Source organism: Colossoma macropomum, unplaced genomic scaffold, assembly GCF_904425465.1.
Source record: "Colossoma macropomum unplaced genomic scaffold, Colossoma_macropomum, whole genome shotgun sequence".
In the NCBI taxonomy this organism is placed as follows: domain Eukaryota; kingdom Metazoa; phylum Chordata; class Actinopteri; order Characiformes; family Serrasalmidae; genus Colossoma; species Colossoma macropomum.
The window spans coordinates 21,797,466-21,811,956 of NW_023494787.1; the positions used below are offsets into that span (position 1 = coordinate 21,797,466).

The 14,491-nt window shown below is 40.2% G+C and overlaps 1 protein-coding gene across 1 annotated transcript in view; it reads left to right on the forward strand.

Annotated features, from left to right (window-relative positions):
• The first annotated feature begins 6,736 nt into the window (after positions 1-6,736).
• Positions 6,737-14,491, forward strand: part of cdk6 (cyclin-dependent kinase 6) — a 39,792-nt gene continuing 32,037 nt past the window's right edge. The window contains exons 1-2 of the mRNA XM_036566433.1: positions 6,737-8,254; positions 12,341-12,476. Of these exons, the coding sequence (XP_036422326.1) occupies positions 8,031-8,254; positions 12,341-12,476 (360 nt within the window). The 5' untranslated portion in view covers positions 6,737-8,030. The remainder of the gene's footprint in view (positions 8,255-12,340; positions 12,477-14,491) is intronic.

Sequence of the window (14,491 nt, forward strand, 5' to 3'; positions counted from 1 at the left end):
TCTTTGCTCTCTTCTTCAATGCATGAAGCATAAGTTTTACAATGCATCTGGCTGTTACATTCAGTAGTCCCACTTTATTTGGATAGCCCCTTATAGATGCTCTACAAATTTTAAAATGATGAACAAACTATCTGGTGAAACTCAGTTCCATAAAACACTTTTTAGCAAGCTACATCTTGATGTGTCAGACTTTAACAGGATTTTTCACAACTCAAAGGATTCTTCATCATTCCCTTTAGTAATCTTCCTTGGTTTACCAGACTGTTTGCTGTAGACAAGCTTATCGGTGGTTTCTATCTCCTACAAACTATGGATTTTTGCGTGTCTAATATAATCTCTGATGTACTCTTTGCTTCATCCTTGTGCAACACTTCACACCATAGATCACAACATTCTAGGCAATGAAATATCATCAAGAGACTGGCATTCTCCTAGTACAGATACTACCGAATCTGACCACTATCAGTCAGAAAATATAAACAAACATGCAGAAGTACAGTCTGGTGTCCCACAAGGCTCTGTTCTAGGACCACAGCTAGTTTGTACACATGGCATTCTTCCATTGCTATGCTGATGACGCACAAGTGTATGCAACTGTAACTATATACATGTGTTTGTAACTCTATGTTATCAGTCAAAGCAAATAATAGACACCTGTTTACTGATAATGCATAATAGAGAAAGGATTACAAGAAATTGTGAACGGTATGTTAAATAACATTCTCCTATTTAATTCAGACAAAACAGAAGTGCTTTTACTTTGTCCAGATTTCAGATATACAAGGTTTTGTTGTGACAGTGATGATAAATTAACAAATAAGCATATATTTATTACAAATGACATTTTTAGGCACATCATGTGAAGCTTTGAAAACACTAAGCGTCATGATTGAGTCTTATCTCTCAGTCAGTGCACATATTGGTAACATTACCAGAACAGCTGTCTCTTATCTACAAAGTTATTCTATATTAAAACATATGACGTCTTTATATGCTGCAAAAAAAAAATAGTCCATGTCTTTATGATCTTCAGTTAGTGCAAAATGTAGCAACCAGAATTCTAACCTCAGCTAGAATGTTTGACCTTATTAGCCTTATCTATACAAAAACAGCCTTACACAAAGTTCCTCACAGTTTACATGAAGGTAGGCTCAATACACTGAATAAATTCATTCACAATAATTTCATGGTTAAACACACAAGGAAGACTATTTGTGACACACAACAGGCTTGAACATTTTAATCAATTGAACACATGCTAAATTATTTCAGGGAAAAAATGTAATATTTTAAAATGAGAAATATAGTATACCTACTAATACACTTTTTATAGAGAGCTATATTAAGCACTGCTTTTCAGAAAGCACTATCCAAAGCATGTAAAGTCACTTTTGAGAGCACACCAACATGACCTCTAAAATGACTATAAATCCTCCGTAACACATATAGCACAGACACAGATTTAGCGACATTACTGCCATAAAGCTTTAGATATGGTTGTGATGGAAACATAGCATATGCTTCACAATCATGGTTAAGCTACTTAAATTATACTTTTATTTAGGCGTAAAATGAATATTGCGTCCACATGTTAGGTGTGACAGTGATTTTGCCAGATATGCAATTCCCCTCCCTTAAACCTCAAAAGCCCAGTGGTCCATCCTCCAACATACACATGCACTATATATATATATATATATAATATATATATATATATATATATATATATATATATATATATATAATATATATATATATATATATAGCTGTTGTCGGAAGAAAACCTTGTATCTAAAAAATAAGTATAACTTTAAAGGAGAAGGAAAACCATGCTTTACTTTTAAGTCAATGGAACCAGACTCTTTTCCAAGTCATTTTGGCCCTTTCTTTTATTCCATTTATAATGAAATTTACATACAATGTGGCAACAGAGCGACAGGTATTTTCAAATTATGTCAAAAACTGAAAAATGTGTATATATAAATATATATATCTTTCTCTCTCTCTCTCTCTCTCTATGTATATATATAATATATATATAAATATAAAATTATATATATATATATATATATATATAATTTTGTAGCAGACACGTGTAAATTTGTTCTGATATTATTCTGATCAAATTACATGTTTTGTTGATTTTCTGGCTGAATATAATATATTGGGAAAAAAGAAGACATAAAATGTGCCCATGCAAAAATGACCAGGGAGTGTTCAAACCTTTGCATATGAATACATCCACTTATTATTTAACATTTGATAACTTCTTGTTTTCAATAAATGAAAAGGTTTTTGAGAGCAAGAAGTTACTATATACCATAAAAAAGCCATCTGTTGTCCAGCTTATCATATTTTAATCTGCACTTATGCTCTTAAAAAGGATGCCACAGAGGGTTTCTTAAGCAATGCCATGGAAGTACCCCTTTTCTCCATGGCGCCACATAAAAACTCTTTTCTAGCCACATGGTTGTTGAATAAAATCACAACATCTGACAAGTGATTCTAAACTTCCAGACTGGAAGCAGTGAATGAGGGAGACCTTGTGTAAATGTGGAAGGTAACATGAGGCCAGCAGCATGCCTTTCACACCTGCTGTCTTTCTGTGGGGGTGAGTGTGATTTGAGAAAGGTGATCTGAGAGGCGGCTGGGCTGAAGAGTAGCCCTGCCTGGATGCGTCTGGAGCTGAAAGGGAATACGAGCAGTATGTCACCTGTTTTGCACTGGCACAGGACTGGAGAAGGTCTCTTTTACATGGACAGACAGCGCCCCATCTGTGACTAAAGCTTCTCAAGTAACCAGTGTTTGTCATTTAAAAGGCTCTGATAATCTAGGAGGGGGGTTTTCGCCCACATAGCAACATCTGGAACTAATTAATGCACTTAATACTGTATACAGTACTGTGCAAAAGCTACCCTTCATTGACTTAATTTCCAGCAAAATGACCATTAAGTACATATTATTCATTTTTCAGGAGATGTTTCTGAGGAGATTAGACATAAAATAATCCACTCACAAAAAACAATTGGAGTTCAGAAAATGATCAAAAATACAGAAAAGATAGGACTCCTAACAATTGTGCAGGAACTGGTAGACCACCTAAACTGTCACCATCAGATAAACAGTACTTAAAGCTTTCGTCTTTGAGAAAAAAACGGGAAAACCCAGCTTCACTCTTGCTTTAGATCTGAAAAAATCCACCGGTGTTTCTGTCCATCCTTCCACAGTGAGATGACAACTCAACACTGAAAGGATGTGTAGCTGTCAAGAAGCCATTACTGAGAAAAGGAAACAGACAAAAAAGAACATTTGGAACACAGACAAAAAAAGAACATTTGGAAATCAAATGAAGAAGCTGCTGAGAACCTCAGCAGCTTCTTCATTTGATTCCCAAATGTTCTTTTTTGTCTGTTTCCTTTTCCAGATCTCCACATCACTGAATGTGTTTGGAATTACTTGGGTCATGAGAAGCGTTCTAAGCGACCTGCTTCTAAGACTGAACTTTGGAGGTGTAGAAACTATATCCCTGCAGGTTTTTTTGAAAAACTGAAAGCAGGTCTGCTGAAAAGAATAGACACTGTAAATAAAGAAAAAATCATATTATATTTAATTGATCAGGCTTCTGTGTAATGTTCTGTAATATATATATATATATATATATATATATATATATATATATATATATATATATATATATATACTTTCTTTTCCTGACACTGAAAAATGAGTAATGTGTAATTGGCTGTTTTGACTGGAAATTAAATAAATGAAAGGTGGTCTCTGACTTTTGCACAGTATGTTATATAGTTAGTTTATATTATGTAATGATTTCAGTACAGAATCAAATAAAAAACTGTATAAGTACTGTATTAAAACAGTAAAGTTCAAGGGTCTCTTATCTGCTGTGGAAGGGGACAGCCAACACTCAACGACTGGGCTTGCTTCTAATACATAAAGTCTAGGAGTTGCGATTGTTCGCTCTTGCCTTGTAATAACAGGCACTAAGTTTCAAGTTCTGTTTGAAGACTTTTATTAATTTGAGTCGAACCATTGTGTGTAATACACTGAGAAAGTTTTATCGCATATCATAAAATGAATCAAACCTTGACCACAGAATCAAAAATTGTATAGGATCTGAAAATGTGTGTATTGTTACCAGTAGTTAGATGTAGTTGAAACGTGTGTGAAAATGCTAGTTTGGCAATCCAGGCAAAGCTAGGTGTTAATGGACGGTGATCTTCTAAAGCCTCCATCTTTTGTCAGGATAATGGCCTTTTTAAGGGTATCACATCAACCACACTAAAATGTGAAGCAAGAGCACACTGCTTTATCATGCCAGCATTCAGCTAACAGAATCTGGCACATTCAGCAGACTGTTTAGTCTGCACCTTATCAATAACTGCCAAAGTGTCTTGCTAAGCTCTGTGTTAACAGACCAATCAGCGCATAGCTGTTGCAAAGAACAGGGAAAAGCTAGGAGAATATTTGCATATGTAGTTGTTTTCTCCAACGCTTTCCGAATATAAACATTTTTTTAAATGTTTACCTTTCAAGCATGCCTTTTGGCTCATTTATTTGCATGAACGGTTGAAGTCTTTGTTGGGACATATTTTGGTGCCCCAGCCAGCGATGATTAACTCAACCACAAAATCCCCTTTTTCTTTCCACCGAAACAAAATAAGGTTACACACTGTGTGTTGCAGTAATGTTTATTCACCAAGGTCTCAATTCACCAGTTCACTATATTACAGCAGTACCAATCTATGGATTTGTATTCACCACGTCGTAATTTGTATCTTCATGACGCATCTCATCTCTCATTTCAATTCTGAAATTTGCGTTGGTTTCTTCTTTTTCAGAATGACTGTTTGGCATGTCTGAGAGATATGTGCACATACCACACACAACCAGTTTAATCGGTTTACATTTCCATGTCAAATCAAGAGTATGCATGCTAATGAATTCAGGCTGGGTAATGGCTCTCAGAGCTGATTTAAAATGAACAAAGATGATACATAAACGTAAAGCAAGGCATTTACAGTTATTGGTTCAGAAGCTATTGTCTGAAAAGTAAGCTTTGTGATGCAAATTTTGAATTTTGGGTTGGCCAATTGTTGGGGGGTGGGCACTGGTTAGGGATGGGGTAACCATATGGTCACCCAAGCCCATCTTCTATCCTCCGCTTTACTCACATTGAAATTAATACCCTTCAGTTTCTCAGGGAATTTAAGACAAGCGAATTCATTCACACATCTCGCGGAACCACCCCTAAATAACTCATATAGGAAGCATCCCCAAAGATACTCTTTGCCTAATTTTCTACACTTTTATGCTATTCTTTTACTATTCTATTTATGCTAATGTGCCATGGAGACATTGCTCTAATTGGACCTTCATTTGGATAATTCAACGACAAACCTCGTCAGTGTAATTCCTGTTTGAACTGCGTCCGTAGAAAGAAGAGAGCTCCAAAAATAGAACCCAGAGTCTAACCTGTGCTTTATATTTATGATCATTAACTTTAAGCTAGGTGCTGAAATGGCCTCTCAGCAGAACCAAAGAAATTCACACCGGCCATCTCACAAGTCTCTGTGAATGACTGTTTTCTGCATACAACTTAAAATCATTGCCATCAACATGCAGTTTCTTCAAGCAGTTTTGTCATCATGTTCCAACATTTTCCTGTCCGACACAAGAAGAGGCATTCCAGCCATAAATCAGTATCGCATCCCTCACCCCCATCAGTTTTACAGACTTATAGATTTTGTAACCTTTTTGTGTTTGTTCACTCATTACAATACCCACGATGCACAGCACAAATGCACAGACCCCTTGGAAATCCCCCCACTGTGATAAAGAAATCCACTGAAGTAGAAACTAACAAATATAGACATGAGGTTTGGCTTCCTAGCAGTAGTTAGCTACCTGGCTTCCTTTTGCGTTAGCCAGCTACTGGGAAAAACATGTTTCAAAGAGACGTTTTAACACCAAAGCAGCTGTAGTTTTTCAAAAGTTCCTTCTACCTTCAAGGTGCAGCACCAGAAGGAGGTGGTGGTGGTGGAGGAGGCTGGTTCAAGTCTTTAAACCAGAAAATCTCACTCTTTAGACTATTTTGGTACCACTGTAGGATGCAAGTAAGCGTGTTTACAACAGATGTAGCATTTGTTAAATTTTTCAGTTTGGCCAGAGAGCCACTTTAATGCGGAGCGAAGAAAATCTGAATTACTGATAATCATTTAATTTAAGAATGCTCTTATATGAGTACTTGAACTGCAGATCTTAAAGCTGCACTAACTTACACCTTTGTTTAAGCTTGTACTCTTTGGTTCGGTGTTGCAGTGCTCACGTGAGTGCTTTGCCAAAGCTGCAGGACAGCAGAGGACCAGCTTCATCCAACGATCTGTTATTATTCGCCACGACTCAGTCAGCAGCTTGAGACAGTGGTTTGCCAGAGAAACGCTGCCTGCAGGCCTTGAACATGGCCTTTAGTGCGGAGCAGCGATTCCCAACGTTTAGATGTGCTTTTGCATTCTCTCAGCTTTTTCCCCCCCTGCGGTGATCCTGTTTTTGACACGGAGAGAGGAAAAGGGGGGAGAGAGAGGAGTATGAATGGTGGAGGAGCAGGCAGAGAGAGAGAGAGAGAGAGAGAGAGAGAGAGAGAGAGAGAGAGAGAGAGCCGAGCCTTTGTAGTCAGCGAGGAATGCGGAAACGTCCCTGCTCTGTGTCAAAGCGCTCTGGAGGGGTCAGGCCACACTGCGCCAGCGTGGGAAAGCGGAGCGGGAGCCCGAGTCTAGCGAAGCCGCGGCCGCGTGGAGAGCCGCGCGCAGCTCCTACTGAAGCGGAGCACTGCGGGGACACTCCGCACTAACTGTTGCTGCTGCTGGAGGAGCACGAGGAGGAGGAGGAGCAGAGGAGGAGAGCACGAGAGGGAGGAGGAGGAGGATGGCTAAAGCATGCATGCACCAGCCGACTACCTGTGTGGCCCGCCAGGACACTGGGAGATCTGTGATGTAGGTGAAGAGTCCCGGTGGGGGAGACGCACGCACGCACGCGCACACACACACACATACACGGGCGCCGTTTCTCCTTCGCAGCTCGTAGTGGGATTACCGTAACCGCTACGGGCGAACTGAATGGGTAAATACAATATTTGCGTATTTCGTTATTTTTTTATGTGACAGGATTTTAATTTTTTTGCAGAAACAGTCTTGTTTGTTTTGTTTTTTTTTTTGCTTTGCACGAGTTTTTTGAACTAGCTTGCTTTTGGCTTTCGCACGCGCAGCCCGAGCATGCATTCTCATAAAAGTCGGATTTTTTGCGTTTCGCTTTTAAAATAGTCTTTCTGACTAAGACGGACATGCACGCGGAGCCTGGGAGTGTTTGGTCGCAGATGACAACTTTTATTGCTCGGTTTTAAGACAATGAGATGAGCGCAGGGCCACGTGCTCGGGCTACTTGGTGGTGGCACAAAGCAGGGCGCGAGCATCACTGCCAGCGCGGTGTCAGAAGTAAACACAAAGATAACTAACTCTCCGCCGAGGGCTCTGTTCATTATTGCTAAGCAGCGCTCGCCTCGTTGAGCCGTGCGTCTTTTTTCCCCTCCGCCGACCTTGTTTCAGCGCTCAGCCTCAGTCACAAACCCCCAGAGTCTGTACTGATTCACGAGGCTCCATGAAACGCGTCTAATTTAACGAGATTCCAGATGCGTGTGCGGTAACGGCGGCTCTCGCGCTAGCTGGCTGTGGGGGGAAAAAGCTGGGACTTTGGCCCGCTTTGAGGCTCCGCGTGTGGGTGGATAGGCTGGCTGGAGAGCCGGGGAAAAAGTGCGCTCCGGATCCAGCAGGCTGCCCTTAAAGAGGTGAGCTCAGAGCCGCGCTCTTCTTCGCTATCCTGGCCAAGGCTGCGTGAACCGGGCTTTGGGATTCCCCCTGCAACCCTCGCCTCCCTCCCCCCTCCTCCTCCACCCCCCTTCACAGCAACAGGCTGCAGGCGAGAGAGAGGAACACGTGCAAGCAGGAAAACGCAACAGTATGGACAAAGAAAGCATGATCCAGCAGTACGAGCCCGTGGCCGAGATAGGCGAAGGCGCCTATGGGAAAGTGTACAAGGCGCGAGACCTCAAGAACGGGGGACGCTTCGTGGCCCTGAAGAGAGTGCGGGTGCAGACCGAGGAAGAGGGGATGCCGCTATCCACTATCCGCGAGGTGGCGGTGCTGAGGCAGCTGGAGTCCTTCGAACACCCCAATGTTGTCAGGTAAAACCCCTTAAACTCTAAATGACCAATCAGAGGGAGCTTAAATGCATAAGGTTTCACAGTGAATCATTCATTGTAGTTACTGGATGATAAGCTTTAGGGTTCATAACTGAGCGATGAGCTTACACTGTTGTAATTTTGCTGTAATTTACCATCACTGTTCTCTTAAATGATGCTATGTTGTATTTTGCTCTGATTTCTGAGAGGTGATGTCCATTCTAAATAGGGCTGAACGATTTGGGGAAAATAATCTGCAGTTTCAATGAAGGTTCAGGCCTGTTTTATTGGCCAAGAAGACCAGAATATCCACTTTTTCTGGCTAGAGGCTTGACCCCTGAATGTAGTGTGCCAGACTGCCAGTAAGTTGTGGTTGTGTGGAGGTTTGATTGCCTCTGATTGGTCTAAAACCATCTACAGGCATTTCACAAGCTCTGTGTTATTAGGTTAAATTTCCCCACTTTGAACTTAAGACATTGATGATGTAGGCTATAATATTGCAGCTCTTGCGATTTGAGAATTGCGCTCTCTTGAATTGCGATTTTGATATAAAAAGATTACTCTTTCAGCCCTAATTCTAAACAGTGCACTCTATAATTTACATTAAGTTCCTGTAAATAACGAAATCTCTGAGAATTCCGTCTCTACAGAGGTAAAGTAGGAAAACTATAGACATTGTTTCAGATTCCGCAAAATGAACACAAACTGGAAGCTTTCATGAAAAGAGAATTAAATATTTATTTAAAGTATGCATACTTTAGACATCATGAAAAAGGGAGCGTAATAACGATTAAGTATGATTATTAATAGTATGGCATTAATTGTGTTGTGGGTTGTGGTATAGTTGAAAGCTTTCACTGCAAAATGCAAAATAGACCATTTTTGAAAATACAGGAAATATCAGTGCTGTATTATCATTAATACCACCATTATTAGAGAATATAAAGTGTGTTTTCCATTAATATCAGCTGTTATTCCTTTCAACAACTTGCTATATCCAAATTTGTTACTAATGGATACACAGCATTTTAGAATGAAACTCTAGGTACAGTATCTCTAAAACAGAGGTCTTCAAATCCTGACCCTGATTCCTGCTTCTGGTCTGGGATTTTCCAATCACTGGTAGGTCAGTTGCTAGATGGCCAGTTAAATCAACAGAGCAGTTAACTACCAGTGAATACAAAAAAACAAGAATGAAAACCGGATTCAAGGTCCAGATCTGAAAAAATGTAACACTCAAAAGTCATGGTCATCGTTGTCAGAGCTCTCTGAGTACTAAGCCCTGACTGGTGGTAGCTGTGTCCAGTGAAGTACTGGCAACGGAAGTGACTTTCAAAGCAATAGCTAGAATTTGCTGTACTTTTGATTATATGTCTAATTTACTGTAGATTTACACTGTGTGTACTCTTTAACTAGGCCAGTCACAATCATGAAATTTTAGCAGTTTATTGCAAAATAAATAATTGCAATTAACAACTGAATATTTTTATTGATTGTATGCAACTATTAAAGTAGCACAAAGTGGTGACATTGACTGAGTAGCTGCTTTGCTTCCTAGCTGCTGATTTTAATGATGTATATTTACAGTAAAATTACAGTAATACTGTATTCTAACAGTATCTTTGTGGCAACAGATTGCCACAACATTACTGTGAAATTGACAGCAGTTTTTTCCAGTGTAGAGTTTTTGAGGTTAGTGGGTGGCACCTATAGGGTTATTGACGGTCACCAGGCTTTGCTAAACAGGTCTTCGTGCCTATAGACACTTTTTGTCGTATAACTTCCATTCATCATTCCTCCTTTCAGGTACTTCAAGAATTTCCTGCCAGATTAAGTTGTCTGCAATTTTATATTGAGCTTTGTGCAAAATTGCATAATCCAGTGTAATGTAGCTGCTTACAGTGCCCAGGTTTATGATGCAGTGTAACTGCACATGTTCAGTGCCCTGCTCAGGAATCACAGGAACAGTACTGTTAACGTGCAGTGACTTAAAACCACTGCAGCACACATTGTCAATGCTTCTTCTCTTTGGTCACTTTGGGATAAAGTCTGTGGTTTTGAGATCACACATTGCTGTAAAAGTGCCATTCTTGTAACCAAGGACAGTAAGCAGGGTCAGCAAGTCACCCTCTTCTGTCAGCAACGATGGAACTGATGTCACTGCTAGGCCTGACTTAGGCTTTCACTTGGTTTGAGCAGTAGATGAGTAATTGTGTTTTGGTAGCTTTGTTTGAGTCTGGCTTCACTGTCATTCAGAGATCCTTAGTCATTTGAATATGTCTTCTGAAAATGCTGTGTGAAGCACTTAGAGGTTTATTCACAGATGAGACACTTAGAGGTTCCAAAGAGGTTCTAAACTCCGCACTAAATACAGTCTCTGTTCTCTGATGTTAAGCTGCATGGGGGCCCAGGAAACCTATAGTGCAGTATATTCAGGACCTTGTTTAACGTCAGACAACCCTTGGATGTTTCTTATGAGCACATTATTCATTCCATATGTTTTCTGTCTGTTAAGAGACTCCATTGTGAAGGAGCAGTTTACATTCCTGGAGAAAGTTTTCTTGGAGAAACCTAATCAATGATGTCATGAGAACCAGAGAAGCTTTGCCATCAAAGTGTCAGTCTGCTGGATAATTAACGTTGTCTCGTAATTTATCAGGATTAGCGTGTCAAGTCCATGTAATCAGAGCCCTCAGAAAAATCCAAAAGCATAACTTTGTCAATCCTTTCTTCAGAGTAGTTGTAGTTGTTTGTCATTGTGTAATCAAAAAGACAGTTATGCATTTTAATGCATCAGTGAAATGTCTTTCATCCTGTTGTTTTTGATGGACGAAATTTCACTACCCCTTCTTACCCTATCGCCTCTGTGTATTGACAGCATGAGTACGAACCAATCGTTTCACATTCAGGCGTTGCTATGATGAGAGATTCTGGTCACCACCGGTCTCTGCTTGAGTTACCATGGCACATCACGAGTTTCTATGGTGCTGAGAGAGGAATGTTTTCAGTGGTCCTTGGATCTTGACTGGGGACACTAGATGTTTGTTCTTCCTAATTCTTACCAACCTTGTCTAATTTACAGAAGCGTGTATTGTCTGGCTGGTTGGCTTTTGTATTAAATGTGCTCTGTTAACTCTATGGATTTCATTCACACCATACAACACTGGCACACCATGCACCATTCACACCAGTGTGCCAGTTTCAAGAAACAATTCAGCAGTTTTCTTTACATTGCAGGAGTGTGTTACCTGTTTAATCTGTGGAAGAGCAGGCTGCTTTGATATCTACTAATGTGCATCCCTATGTAATGGAGTCCAAGAATCATGTTAATCATTTTTAATGGGATGCAAGTTATGGGGTTACAAAACTTTATGATGTATTGTAACTTATTCTCTCTACATAGTCCTTATGCAAACTGCAGGTAGCTAATGAATCAGTGTTTTAGCCTACCAATCAATATTTTTCTCCTAAGGTATTTGTGTAGTCTTTCTGAGGTCAAAAGCATAGCCTCAAGAAACAACAAGGCGCGGCATGAAGGAAAATGTTTTGAATTTTTCTGCAGCTGTGTCATTTTGAAATCATTAGCTTTGAAATGAACAGCTGATTGAGAAATGTTAGACTTGCTAACAAGATGCAATGCTTCTATTGAACAGTTTCCTATGTTACCACAGAGAAAGGAGCACTATTCTAGTATCATTCCACTCATAGCCTAATAGTGTTGGAATACAGGAGGATGTTTTGTAGCCAAGAAGTTGATCAGTCATGAGTTTAGAGCTGGAGACCCTCATTGGTTCTTTTCACTTTGCCAACAAAGCTCTGGTATTCCAAGCATAGCAAGCATTCTTTCAAACAGTCAGGAAAACTAGTCTGGACAGTTAGCTGACTCTTTAGGATTTTTCCCTCTCTGCTGCATTGTTTGGCTCATTTAACATTTGAAATCTCAGGAAACGGTTGCTGAAAAATGAATGTCAACAGTGTCAACAGTTCTTTGTTCAGCTATAAATACAATGAGCACAATAAGCTTGACAGGCAAAAGATTTGTGGACGTATGAATAATACATGCTAATGTTGTATTCTCTCCCTCTCTAGGTTGTTTGATGTCTGTACAGTTTCTAGAACTGATCGGGAGACCAAACTTACTCTGGTCTTCGAGCATGTGGACCAAGACTTGACTACATACTTGGAGAAAGCACCTGATCCAGGAGTGCCACCTGAAACCATAAAGGTATTTTAAGAGCATTAATACCTGCGATCATAATCAAAGTCGATCAAAAGCTAAATTGATGCCCTCAATCAAACATATGAGCAATCATATTACTTATTTAGTCGATTTTCCCCTGATTATTCTAAGCCTCTCATATGCTTTCATCTATGTGACCCATGCCAAACCTTGTGTTCTGGATTTGCCCATGAATAAGAATATAAATGGAGTTTTTTGGCCTGTTTTAAGGAAGCAGATGGAGGATGGAACTCCCTAAGATCAGGGTGAGGCCTGGCCTTTTGATGAGCAGTGCATGTGGTAGATGGGCTTCTAATTAAAGAGCCGGGCCCTTGTGTGCGCCTCTATTTTCATTCAGTTCTGGCTTTCACTGAAGACTGGCCAGAGGAATGTTGCTTCAGAGTGTGTGTATGTGTGGTTCTGTCTGCAATGGCCCTCTCAGTTGCTCGCTTTTTCATGGTGAATAGAGAGGCTTCCTTAAGGGGCAGTATGTAAGCGATCCTTATTTAGTACAGAAATATAGTTTTCATTAGTTCACAGAAGATACTGCAGGGCTAGCAGTGCCAGTATTTTCTTACCTCCATCCAAAACCACCAAGCGGAAATGAAGGATATTTGTCCTGATCAACTACTCTCCCATCATCTTTTCAAACTCTTTCCCACACACTAGTCTTACCAATCCATTTAGCTTATTTTCCTGCCTTTGCCCAAAGGATATGTTACATTAAGTCTTGAAAAGAGTCATGTCACCTCTTTCAATTATATTGGGTTGAAGGGGAAACTGAGATGTGTCTAAACTGCTTGTTGATACCTGAGGGGTTTCCTTTGCTAGTTTTGCGTATCAACATGAAAAGAGTATTTAGATATTCGTAGCATTCTAGGTTACCGTATTTATGGTACACACCCATCAAAGGATTAGGTGCTCATAGATTTGTTAAACTTCAGAGTCTTTGAACAGAGAATGAGTGAGCATTATTGATGGCTTGGATTAACTATTTATGAAATCAAAAGTATCAGTATAGGGGTATAATAATGTTCTGATTATTACTACATTATAAGGCAGTAACTAGAATAAATTAAGCATTTTCTGGAGCACTTTAGTGTCTGTTATATAAACACCACAAGTTGTCTCAATCTTGCGTTAAAGACAACTTTTTCTCAAGACCAGTTCAGTTTAAGGCATCCTTTATTTTATTACTACTTTCTTGTTAAGGCTTAAAACACATTACAAGAGCATTATAATGTCCCCTTATACGTCTTCCTTAAATAGCTTAGAGAGCCACTCAATTGAGAGTATGAGTAATGGTCTTCACTAACAATATAAATAGAGCAAGACACATTTTCCAGGACAATATGTGAGAGAAGTGACATTTAAGGGGGTCAAATTTCAAATCAGAGCGCAGTAAGATATGATGTTGAACTGTTTTAATATCCAGGATGATTATCATGTATGAAAATAAAAACAATAAGTGTGAAGCTGCCAGTGAAGTTGAGTCACAAGCTTTCTTTATACACAGTTGCAATGCTTTCCTTTGTAAGAACAGATGTAGGAACACTGCCAATGCCACATGTTGAATAAAGTCAGATTTTATTTTCATGAGCATGCGGATTGGGTTTTTTTTGAGGAGACCAGATAATGGCCATCAGAGACAGATGATGGGCTCTAGAGCAGTTTTCCTAAAGACCCCCAACAACTTCATTTACTCCCCCCCTTACCCAGAAGGACACCAGATTGCAGTGGTCCCAGCCCCCCCAGCCCATTGCAAGCCCCCGTCCTGTCCACTCCTGCCCCTTTTTGGACCCACCACATGCTAATTGATGAAAGAGGCCCCAGGAATCAAACGAGCTGGAAGGACATCAAGCGGTTGGCGCTGCGCTGGGGAGTGCGGCTGGACCCTGCAGCCCCGCGCTTCTCTCAGGCCGGTCCCTGCCCCATAAAGGAGAGCCTAATGAAGCATGGGGAGGGAATTACACTAACGCTAACTGGCAGATGTCCTGCATTGTGCCCGGCTACAATAAACA